This window comes from Erythranthe guttata, chromosome 8 (genome assembly GCF_056151865.1).
Source record: "Erythranthe guttata isolate IM_541 chromosome 8, IM_541, whole genome shotgun sequence".
In the NCBI taxonomy this organism is placed as follows: Eukaryota; Viridiplantae; Streptophyta; class Magnoliopsida; order Lamiales; family Phrymaceae; genus Erythranthe; species Erythranthe guttata.
The window spans coordinates 15,244,488-15,257,444 of record NC_142540.1 but is presented as its reverse complement, the minus strand read 5'-3'; the positions used below and the strand labels follow the sequence as shown (position 1 = coordinate 15,257,444).

General features: G+C 31.1%; 2 protein-coding genes and 1 long non-coding RNA gene across 3 annotated transcripts; 2 read left to right on the top strand and 1 right to left on the bottom strand.

The window, feature by feature from the left end:
• Window positions 1–742: 742 nt before the first annotated feature.
• On the top strand, window positions 743–1,556 carry LOC105951573 (antimicrobial ginkbilobin-2-like protein). Its single transcript, XM_012975028.2, has one exon. The coding sequence runs from the start codon at window positions 781–783 to the stop codon at window positions 1,507–1,509; it is 729 nt and encodes a 242-aa protein (XP_012830482.1). The 5' UTR covers window positions 743–780; the 3' UTR covers window positions 1,510–1,556.
• Window positions 1,557–4,798: 3,242 nt separating this feature from the next.
• Window positions 4,799–5,679, bottom strand: LOC148768598 (uncharacterized). Its single transcript, XR_016032869.1, has 2 exons — window positions 5,419–5,679; window positions 4,799–5,183 (listed from the first exon to the last, which is right to left on the bottom strand). It is a non-coding gene; the product is annotated as an uncharacterized LOC148768598 (long non-coding RNA).
• Window positions 5,680–7,680: 2,001 nt separating this feature from the next.
• Window positions 7,681–8,474, top strand: LOC105951572 (antimicrobial ginkbilobin-2-like protein). The gene has a single exon (XM_012975027.2). The coding sequence runs from the start codon at window positions 7,705–7,707 to the stop codon at window positions 8,431–8,433; it is 729 nt and encodes a 242-aa protein (XP_012830481.1). The 5' UTR covers window positions 7,681–7,704; the 3' UTR covers window positions 8,434–8,474.
• The last annotated feature ends 4,483 nt before the right edge of the window (window positions 8,475–12,957 follow it).

Here is a 12,957-nt window from a genome sequence, read left to right as displayed (position 1 = left end):
TGCAAAAACTCATTTCTATTTCGTATCGGCGGAATTTCGAAAATATCATTAGTTTTTATAATTTCTTGTTCCAAATTCAGATATAATGCAAAATTTCACAATATTTTCAATCTTTTTTCGATTTTTTATTGGAAAATGCAAGAAAAATCAAAAGAGGGACAAAATAAATACAACCACTACGAACAACAAATTGAAATAGAGATTTTCTAATAAAGAAAAATATAAGATATTTTCTGATACCAATTAATATTTTCTAAGGTCTTAATTTACTTGACCCTTCGGTATTTATATATATTTTCATATATAATATAACATAAGTTATATTATAGAATTATAAAATATATCATAAAATTATATTACATTATATATTTTAAAGAACAATCAAACATATTTAGAACTAAAATTAGATCGAAAATCGGAATTTCCAGTAATTTAATATACCATTCAGATTTTGTTCCAAATGAATTCGGAAAAATTGAAAGTCGGGACTCCGGAAATCATAATGAAAAAGACGTTCCAAGTTCGGATATTTTTTTATTTTTAGATCGGAATATTCCAATTCCGATTTCCCTTGAGTAGAAGTAAAAATTTAAATCTTGAATACTTCTATATAGTCAACTAATTTAGATGCAAAGTCACATTGAAAAAGTCATCATTTTCAACTGCAAAGGACCTTATCAACTCCAATATTTGAAAAGTAAAATATTTAATTATTGCACTATAAATACATATCCACACCAATTGTAAAATCATAAAAACAAATCTTAAACTCAAACAAACATGGCTTATTCTTTCCTTCTTCCAATTCTAGTAATCTCAATAAATTCTCTTCTCATCCAAACAGCCCTTTCAGCATCCCCACTTTTCAGCATATGTTCCAGCACTCAAAACTTCACCACCAACAGTCTTTATGAGAGAAACCTTAACAAACTCTTAGGTGATCTCTATTTCAAGACCCCTCCAACCGGGTTCGGGTTTGGATCATCCGGTCAGTACACCGACCGGGTTTACGGGCTCTCCCTCTGCCGCGGCGACGTCTCGACCAACGACTGCAAGACATGTGTCGTCGAGGCAAGCAGCCACGTCACCAAGATTTGCCCCAACATCAAAGGGGCCGTCATTTGGTACGACAACTGCTACTTGAAATACTCCGATGTCAATTTTCACGGCACGATCGATAATCGGAACAAATTCTACATGTGGAACTTGAACAACGTGAGCACGAACGCTGAGCTGTTTAACCAGAAGACGAGAGAGTTGATCGGAAATCTGTCGACGAATGCTTCTCGAACGAGTAAAATGTACGCGAATGGGGAAACTGACATCGGGATAGAATCGAAAATATACGGAATGGCTCAATGCAGTAGAGATTTATCGAGAGATGATTGCAAGAAGTGTCTCGACGGCGCAGTGAGTGAGCTACCGAGTTGCTGTGGAGGGAAACAAGGCGGGAGAGTTGTTGGCGGGAGTTGTAATATTAGATATGAGATCTATCCTTTTCTCAATTAGTTTTCATGTTTATATATATTCAATAAATGATTTGTAATTTTGATTGAATTCAGTAATTTTATGTGTTTATTCAATAAATATTATTGCCTAATTTTAATTGATTTCAGTAATTTGTTTGTGGCAATCATATATTCACATTCGTTCTATAAAATTGTACTCTACCGGTATACAGGTACGAACGTATAAACATGTTAGTTATATGAATAAACAACAACTTAGTTAAAATAAACTGAACAACAAATTAAAACAATAATGAATACATCTCACAATGCATACACAACTTACACGTACAGACAACTTATAAAACTTATTTACAGAGTTTAGTTACATTAATGAGCAAAAATTTAGAATAGAACACGTATTTCATATAATTTTATTATGAACTTAGGCAGCTTAGAAAATTATTTGCACAACTTAGTTACACAACTTAGAGGGTGTTTGGCTAAGCTTATAAGATGTTAAAAGGAGCTTATAAGATGTTTTAGAGCTTATAAGCTCTTCCAAAGTGTTTGGTAATTTTTTACAAAAAGATCTTATTTTTTTTTTTAAATAAGCTGTTGGAGAGCAAATAAGATATTTTTAAATAAGTACCTCTACCCCACCTTTTTATTTAAGATCTTTTAATGAGTAAAAATAGGAAATAAGTCCATTATCCAAACACTTTAAAAATTATCCTAAAAATAAGATGTAACAGCTTATCAGCTCTTAAAACATCTTATCAAACGTAAGAGCTTATCAGTTGTTTAAAATAAGCTTAGCCAAACACCCTCTTAATTACACAGTTTATTTAAAATGAACTGAAGGAAAAAAAAAAACCTTAAATCTTTGGTGCGTACATCACCACCAACATAATCATCTGCCATTACCAAACAATTCTTCATATTTTTCCTTTTTGGTTTCCATAATTATTAGGTTACAATGAAGGGGAAGAGGAGAAACCAAAATTGTATATGTGTGTGGTTATGTGTGTAGAGCTTCGACGATGACAGCGACGAGAGCAGGGATAGAGTGAAGCGGGGTTGTACGAATCTGACAATGTAAAGCTGCGTTAAATGGATTAACGGAATAAAGGGGAGATAGAGAACAAATAACTTTTTAGCAACTCGCCAAAATCTGTCTGGCTTGATTTAAAACAGAATTAATCTCCAGAGTGTTATGCAAATTACCCCCAAAAAAATAGTAGAACCCGATTGTACGATTTAGCCTGTCCAAATGATTTTAAAATTATCATTTATTAATGAGAGTTGAAAATAGTAGTCAATGATGCCACGTTATAAGTAATTTAGTGACGTATTATTTCTAGAGAAAATTATTTTAGAACTAGAATCTTATGATAAGACCATTGCAAAATAAAATAAAGAAATCTTTGGGACAAAAAGAAAAAGTAACAATTAAATCACTTTAAATAAATTAATAGAGTTGAGGCTAATAAATTTTTGTTAATTTGGTGCAGTATTAAATTATTGAACTAATAATTTAATATGTTTTTATTGAATTGAGACCAAAAGAAAGTACTATTTAAGCGACGTTATTAATTTTTCAAACATTAATTTATCGACATTATGCTTGTATTTTAATTTGAATGGTTGCAACTTCACATGGAAAAGGTCATAAAAATCCAACACCTGATTACATCTTTAATGTCATTTAGAAGAGATCAAGTCATAGGTTTGATCTCAAGTTAGAACTAATGGATCTGAAATGGCTTTTCCGATTTTTTTTTTTTTTGAAGTAAAAATGGTTCCAATTTCTGTTTCAAAAAATAGAAATGCAAAAATTCATTTCAATTTTCGAACGCTTCGGAATCGGTGGAGTTTCGAAAATTTTATAATCTCTTGTTCCAAATTCAGATATTATGCAAATTTTCAAAATATTTTTCATATCTTTTTCGAAAATTTGCAGGAAAATACAAAGAAAAATCAAAAGAGGGGCAAAATAAATACAACCATGTGTAGGAACAACAAATCAAAATAGAGACTTTCTAATGAGAAAAAAATGCAACACAAACTTCTGATACCAACTAATAGAGTGGTGATATTTCCACCTCCAAAGTATTTTAATTAACCACCAAAATTATATAAAATACCATAAATACCCCTCAAATTTTATTCCACCACCCTTCTTTATATTCTCGGTTAACCCTCATGTGTTTTAAGTTATTTTTATTGTTTTGCCAATGAAATATTTATTACAAGATATTTAAACTTTCATATCAGATGACGTGCAAATTATGTAACTTTTTTTTTAGGAAACGAGATTTTATCAAGCCAAACTGCCCATTTTTCGAGGAAGTTCAGGACCTTCCATACAACCACTCTTAAGTTATTTCATTAAGAAAGTGAAATCCTGCTATTTTTTTTTTATCTTCGGAGATGTTTTTTTCTGACGAAGGTATTGTTCACTTAAGGTAGAGATAGTGGGATTTTGTATCAAAGATTTCAGTGAAAAAATGTAAATTTTTTTATAAATATTTTAATTAGTTTAGTGGTGGACAGTTGATGAATTTGTACAGAACATAGGTGAAAGAATAAGAAAATGGGTAAAATAGGAAATATATTTAATTTGGTGGTGAAATAAGATATTTTGAGGGTAGAAATAGAAAGTCTGCAATTAATATTTTTTAAAATTTTAATTTACTTGACGCTTCGGTATTTATATGTTTCATATAAAATATAGGGACTATTAGTGAGAACCCCCTCTAATATTATTTTAATAAGGATGGATCTAGCTCCTTTTCCTTTATTAGTGAGAGACCCATTACTTTTTTATTTTCAAATTTACCCTTCAACTATTCTCTACCAATTATCCACTAGTTTGATGTATTTTAAAAAAAAAAATATTTTAATTTTAATTTTCGATTTTTTTATTTATTTCTTCTTTAAAATATAATAATAATAATTAAATTTTCTTTTTTATTTTTTTAATATTTTTATTTAATTATTTTTTTACTATATATATTTTTTTGTTTTTCAGTTAAACAACTATATTTCAATAAAACAACTATTATTAAAAACAACTGTTATTAAAATAATTGGTATTAAAACAACTATACATTCCAACAACTATTTGTTAAAGTAACTATTTATTCAAAACAACTAAAAAGTAATGAAAACAACAATATTGTTTTGCGAAAACAACTATATTGAATCAAATGGAAATTATTGAAACAACTATGCATTCCAACAACTATTTGTTAAAGTAACTATTTATTCAAAACAACTAAAAAGTAATGAAAAAAACAATATTGTTTTGCGAAAACAACTATATTACTATGCGAAAACAACTATACTGAATCAACTAGAAATTATTAAAATCAACTAAAACAAAAGCAAAAAAAACACACTAGAACTCCAACAAAAACGACTATTATCGATACCAACTACAACCGTAACAAAAACGACTATTATCGATACCAACTACAACCGTAACGAAAACAACTATATATTTTTGACTAACATGAACACAGTTTCAACAAAGTAACATACATTCTACAATTAATTGAACGATAATCAGCCTCCCAAACAATACCAAACATAACGGACGAAGCAGATCCGCTTATGTTAAGCGCGAGGTTACGGTTGAGCGTCGGCGTTTGCGATTCTCACATGAAAATGCAGCCCAAGGAGATAAAGTAGAGAGGTAACGAGCAAAGTGCGAATAAAACGGTATAAATTCTGTGAAAAAAGGAAAATTAAAATTAAAATAAAATAAAATAGGAAAAAAGGAGAATTGAGAACAGCAGACTGATGAACAGTATACCACGGATTTAAAAAAAAAATCTAATCTTTCAAAATTCCGTAGAGAAATGGGAAAGAAAGGCAATAACAAAAACAAACCCCCAAAATAAAAAAAAAAAAAAAAAAAAACAGAGTACACACACAAACACGAAGAAGTGAGAGTAAAAATTACCAGTTCCGATGGAGATATAGATACAAAGGAGAGGATTGTTGAGTGAGAGAGCAGAGCTGCATAAAAGCTATGGTGTGAAAATTGAGAAAAATGAATTTAAAAGCAAAATAATTGGGAGTGTGATCAGCAATCAGAAGAAGAATGAATCAGACGCGAGAAATGAAACAGAATATATATGGCCGTTTGTGATGGACGATGTGATTCCTGAAAAGAAGAGAAAACATGAGGGAATTAGAGAACGGTGGTTTGTGATGGACGATGTGGCTAGGGTGTAAATATAAGATTTGGTAATTAGGGATAATATAGGTATAATATTTAGGGGCCTTAAGATATAAGTCCATCGTGACAAAATTAATTAGAACTAAATGACAAGTCCAATTAAATCTTTGCTTCACATCCTTTATTAAATTCATTCCAAAAATGCCCCTCCACTTACAAATTTAAAATTTGCATTAAATAAAATTCAAACTGTATTTATCATTTTTTATTATGCATTCCATCTAACATATTCTTTTTCATTTTTCACTCTAGCATTTTTACATTATTATAAGCAACTTACGTTTTTTTCCTTATTTTTAACATTTTATTAAAAATTACGAAAAATAATATTTTTCGTTTTTGTTAAATAGTACTGCAGATTTTAAAAGTAGTGTACTATCGTATACTATGGCGTACTATAGTATACTAATATTGAAAATTATGAATGTTTTTTAAACAAAATCGGCCGTAGTCATCGATAGACACATGTAGTAACCATAGTAATCCGTAGTCACATACTCTTAAAACCCTAGCTCCCATTTTGAACCCTAACCGCTACCCATTCGTAGACACTCATAGTAATCCATAGACATTAGTAGTCATACGCACTCATCCAATATGAAACCCTAGATCCGCCACAACCTCCACCTATGAAAATGGATCTCCGAAATCTGCCCATAATCATCGAACATTTTTTCTCTTCTTCTATGTCTCACTTTTCATTATAATTAGCCTTCCTCTCCTCCAAACACAATATCAAATTACGACTACGTTGGAGTATTAAAGAATACACTAAAAAATCTAATTCTGACCTACGCAAACTGACTAATGTGGCGAAAAACAATCTTGAAATCAAGAAATGATTAAGCTACATTTAAAAGTCCCAAAACAAAAAAAAAATAAAAAAAACTCGTCGGCGTTGAAGAAAATCACCACCGACGTAAGCGTCCAAAACCGCCTCCGCCTCTAACGACCACAATCACCGCCGCTACCCGCGACTAAAAACTGCCGCCGTTCGCCGCCCCACATCGAGATCCGATCTGAATAACTTCTCCTATAACGAGTACCTCCAAGTCAGGACCACTACTCCAGAGAGAGAGAGAGAGAGAGAGAGAGAGAGAGAGAGAGAGGGGGGGTGTGGGGCCGATGAAACAGAGAAGAGGCCATGGTGGGATGAAAAAAAATTGAAAGAAAGAGAGAGAAGTTGATGGTGGGCGGCGGTTTAGAGAGAGAGAGAAATAGAAAATGACGGAAAAAATAAGGGTTTGTTTTTTATTAGGTATAAGGGTATTTTTGGGTTAAATAAAAATAAAAGGATGAGAGTCAAATTTTATTTTCACGTAAGGATTTAATTAAAATGTTTTATTTGAGGTTGTGCCCCACATCTAATTATGTTTGGTTTGAGGGGTGTCTCCAATATTAACCCTAATATTTAATAATTGTAATATTATAATTTAATTAAATAATTAAGGGGGTTCTCACTAATATTCTAAAAGGGTATAGATCCGCCTTAATATAACCTAATTAGTTGGGGGTTTTCACTAATAATCCATAAAATATAACATAAGTTATATTATGGAATTACAAAATATATCTTGAAATTATATTATATATTTTAGAAAACAATCAAAATATTTGGAACTAAAATCAGATCAAAAATCGGAATTTCCTCTGATTTTATATACAATTCCGATTTCGTTCGAACTGAATTCGAAAAAAATGGAAATCGTGACTTCGGATATCGAAATAAAAAATAACATTCCAAATTCGTATATTTTCTGATCGGAATCGACAGAATTTGGAGATTCCGTTCCAATTTCCACCATTAATTAGAACTAAAAATTTAAATCTTGAATACTTCTAAAGTCAACTAATTTAGATGCAAAGTCACATAGAAAAAGTCATCATTTTCATCTGCAGACCTTATCAACTCCAATATTTGAAAAATAAAATATTTAATTTTGCACTATAAATACATACCCACATCGATTGTAAAATTATAAAAACAAATCTTAAACCCAAACAAACATGGCTTATTCTTTCCTTCTCCCAATTCTAATAATCTCAATTAATTCTCTTCTCATCCAAACAGCCCTTTCAGCATCCCCACTTTTCAGCATATGTTCCAACACTCAAAACTTCAGCACCAACAGCCTCTATGAGAGAAACCTTAACAAACTCTTAGGTGATCTCTATTTCAAGACCCCTCCAACCGGGTTCGGGTTTGGATCATCGGGTCAGTACAACGACCGGGTTTACGGGCTCTCCCTCTGCCGCGGCGACGTCTCGACCAACGACTGCAAGACATGCGTCGTCGAGGCAAGCAGCCAGGTCACCAAGATTTGCCCCAACCTCAAAGGGGCCGTCGTTTGGTACGACAACTGCTACTTGAAATACTCCGACGTCGATTTTCACGGCAAGATCGATAACCGGAACAAATTCTACATGTGGAACTTGAACAACGTGAGCACGAACGCCGAGCTGTTTAACCAGAAGACGAGAGAGTTGATCGAAAACCTGTCGACGAATGCTTCTCGAACGAGTAAAATGTACGCGAATGGGGAAACTGATATCGGGATAGAATCGAAGATATACGGAATGGTTCAATGCAGTAGAGATTTATCGAGAGATGATTGCAAGAAGTGTCTCGACGGCGCCGTGAGTGAGCTACCGAGTTGTTGTGGAGGGAAACAAGGTGGGAGAGTTGTTGGTGGGAGTTGTAATATTAGATATGAGATCTATCCTTTTCTCAATTAATTTTCATGTTTATATATATTCAATAAATGATTTGTAATTTTGATTGAATTCAGTAATTTCATGTCTTTATTTATTCAATAAATATTATTGTGTAATTTTAACTGATTTCAGTAATTTGTTTGTGGCAATCATATTAACGTATAAGCCAGTCGTGGCGTCCCATGCCAATACTTCTTCAACTACAAATTATAAGTATATTCATCATTATTGAAATACCACTCATCTTGCTTCCTGAGCTGCAATTTTTTTTTTTAATAGATAACAATATAACATAGCCAATCCATTTAATTAATCTCTCTTGACTCATATCATTGACCGAAGTAAGATTTAATGAATTTGAACTTTGAGAAACTTCTTTATACTTACTTTAATCAATTTCCACTTTGAGAAACTTCTTATGCAGGGGTAACTATAACTCATTAACCTATAAAGTTGAAACCTAAAATACACCATATGGTTTTACTTCAATAAAGTGATTGGTGCAATACATATATTACACAATTTCAGCTATTTTAATTGTATTTTCAAAGATTAGTTCAATGAAGTGATAAGGAGAAGGATTTGTGAAATTTGAGTTGTGAAGAATGCGAAAGATGATATAGGGTGAAAAAATAGAGATTATGAAGGGAAGTATCGTTATAAAACTAACTAATGGATAGTGATTCTTATCTTTATATTTAAAAGAAAGGTTTGCCCCGAAACCCTAAAAGTAGGGGTTGTCTAGTTTGTACTTCTCGAACCGTAACGATTGAATCTGGGACATAGAAATTAGTTAAATTTTTATATCATCCGTGGATTGACTTGTACAACATAGTACGACATAGTACAACACTAGGGATTTGAAAATTAGAGTACGAACACAGTAAATATAGATTCGTAGTACGATCTATTAAGAAATATTATAATAATTGATAATTAACAAAATTATAAGTGAAATAAAAATCAAAACCTCCCAAATCTTCTTCCCAAAACTAAAATATGTTCATCGAGACTAAGGAGCCCTAGTTTCTTCACGCTGCTTCATCTTGCCAACCCTCAGTTTTGGTTCCGTTGAGCAATCTCGATGTAAGTCTCCGTGTCTTCTTATGTCTGGTGGATTTCGACAAGTCTTTTGTCCCCATTTTTCGAGCATTCAAAGAATGAACCTAATGACAGGGATTACTTATGAAATGATTCAAATGAAGGCTTGTTGTTGCACATAGCCTGAAATTCCGTATATAGAGTTGGGATGATCAGTTTCTGGCCAAGGATATTTATTTTCATAATGAATATGCAGTTTCCGAACGTAACCGTTGATATAAAAAACGAGAGATAAAAGAAAAATAGATCCACATTGAATGCAATAATATATGCAACAAGTTTCATATGTAACAAACATATTTTACCCTCATGATCCAAGGAAAAATCACATCATAACTGGGTATATTATATGCAAAACTCAGGCCGATGCAGCACACCCTGCTCCAGCTTAGACATTCTGCTGACTGAAACTGATTTAGCTTCTTCACAATGACCTATATACAATTTGTTATATTAGATCTAATGAAGGATTATTGTTCTTTTTTCATTTATCTAAATATAATTTTTCATTCAATGAATATTAAAAGACTGGTGATGATCATAATTTTTTTCAGAAGATCCACGATGATAAATAGAAAAAACAATAATGAAGATTATGGTTTAAAGTTTAGGAAGAATATACTTAATATGATTTTACTTTTTTTTTAAATTTGTAATTAGCTTTTAAATTATTGATTTTCTAATTACAATTTTATGTTTAATTAAAAGGGTTTTTTTAAGTCATTTTATTTGTACCCTAAGGGTCCTTATTTTTTTTTACTATGTACGTATTAATCCTATGAGGCACATTCTTATTGGTTGATTACGGTTCGAGAAGTAAAACCCTCTCGGATCCTAGACAATCCCCTAAAAGTAGGGATGACAATGGGTACGGATTTGCCGGCCTTAGATCCAGAACCGGCCCGTTTGGGGCGGATCTGGGTAAATTAAATGGTTTTGGGTCGAGTAATTGATTTAAATTTGTAGAATCGGATAGTTCTAGGTCGGGTTACAGTCTTATTTGAACCGACCCGTATAAATATATTATATTTTATAATTAATCTATATATACAAATTAATTTATGATTTCATTTATCAAACTTTCAATTTTTATCGTGTCTATTCTAAGTAACACATTTTTCACTATTTCATTTTTTCTCAATCTCGTTTCTCGTAACTAAAATCTATCACTTGTCAACCACCGCTAGCCGTCTTGCATTTTGAACTTTACTTATCATAGCAGTTATATATAATTAATTATATAATTTTATTATTCACTTTATATCACTTGTAGAAGTATTTAAAATATTGTATTTTAATTTTTTGATTATTTTGTTAAAATATAGAAGCAAAATATTATGAAAGTTAAAAAATAATAATTATTTTTTATGTTAACGGGTCTAGTGGGTCTGGCGGGTCAGAACCGTTTAATTCGGGTATGGGTTGGGGCGGGTATGAGTTTTATATATTTTTTACGGGCCGGGTCTCGGGTTTTAGGCAAATTACCCAGCCCATAACCGACCCGTTGCCATCCCTACCTAAAAGAAGTTTTTTTTTTTTTTTTTTTATTATTTTCGTTAAATATTTGTTTCCTTTATTTTCTCCTTTTTTTATAGCACATTCAAAATTATTTTTTTTCTACCTTGTTTATAGAACACGTTTAGGTTTTTTTTATGGTTTAATGGCAAAGAGGCCCATGACAATGTCATTTAATTAAAAAAGGGACATCCAACTTTCTTCTCTTTCAAATATTTCCAGCTCAGTCAAACTTATTTGCAAATAAGGAAAATTCTTTTATATATACCAAAATTACCCCAGTTCATTGAAACTCAATTCAACTCCAATTTCATGATTTACACCCCAATTTCACCAATTAACCAATTTTGACCCCAATTTTGACCCGCCACCACCGATGCTCGGCAATGTCCGACGGTCACATTTACTTTTTTTTTTTGAAAACTTTTTTTTTCGGTAGGTCAACCGCCGTTGACCACCGGGTCACGGGCGTTGACTTTTTTTTTTTTCCTTAAAAAAAATATTTTAATTAATATTATTGTCTTGAGTGCTAAATTACTGTCTCCAGTAGTTATTTAACAGTCGGATACAGTAATTTAACTGCTAATTGACTTTTTTTTTTTTTTTTGAAATTTTGTTTTTTCTGAAAAAAAATAAATTTAATTAATATTATTGTCTTGGTTGCTAAATTACTGCCTGAGATAGTAATTTTACTGTATTAATTAATTTTATCGTCTTGGCCTGCAATTTTGTTGTCTTCGTCTGTATTATTACTGTCTGAGGCAGTAATTTAGCAGCCAAGAAAGTAATATTAATTATAATAATTTTTTCTAAGAAAAAGCAAAATTTCAAAACATAAAAATAGTAAAAAAAAAAAAAAAAACGCAATGCCGTTGATCGGCGGGGAAAAAAATTTCAGAAAAAAAAAGGATTTAAAAAAAAATAAAAGGAAAGTCAACGCCTAAATCTGGCCGAAAAAAAATTCAGTAAAAAAATTATTTCTTGAAAAAAAAATTCAAAAAATTATTAAAATTGGGATTAATGTGATATATTTATTTAAATCCGGGGTCAATGTGTAATATTATATAAGTTAGAATATAATGGATGGAATTGGTAAAAAATATATTATATACGGTATTTTAGACTAAAAATTATATTATATAGGGTATTTTAGACTAAAATGTTATAATTTTTATCAATTCCATCGATTGCACTCAAACTTCCTTAATATTACTCATTGACTCCTAATAAATATATCACATTAACCTCCGTTTTCATAATTTTTCGAAAAAATAACTATTTTTTCAGAAAATAATTTTTTTTTCTGATTTTTTTTCCCGCCCAGATTCCGGCCTTGACTTTTTTTTTCCTGAATATAATTTTCTTGAATTTTTTTCCCGCCGGTCAACCGCCGGCTCCGACATTGATTCTTTTTTAAAACTTTTTTTTACTGTTAAATTATTCTGTAAAATTGTAATATTGAATACCAAAGCAGTAGTATTACTAATATTGTAGTCCCAAACAGTAATATTACTAATAATATTACTGTCCCAAACAGTAATATTATTGTCCGGAACAATAATATTACTGTAGCGAACAGTAATAATATGAATTACTTTCTCAACAGTAATATTACTAATATTAATGTCCTAAACAATAATATTTTTGTATGAGACAATAATATTACGGTCGGGGACAGTAGATTAAGTCGAAAACAGGAACGTTGCAGGCTAAGACGACAAAATTAATCGATACAGTAAAATTACTATCTCAGACAGTAATATTATTGTCTCAGACAGTTAAATTACTGTTGGAGACAGTAATTTAGAAGCCAAAACAGTAATATTAATTAAAATAATTTTTTTTAAGAAAAAACAAGTTTAAAAAAAAAAATAGTCAACGTTGGACATCGGCGATTGACCTGTCGGAAAAAAGAATTCAGACTAAAAA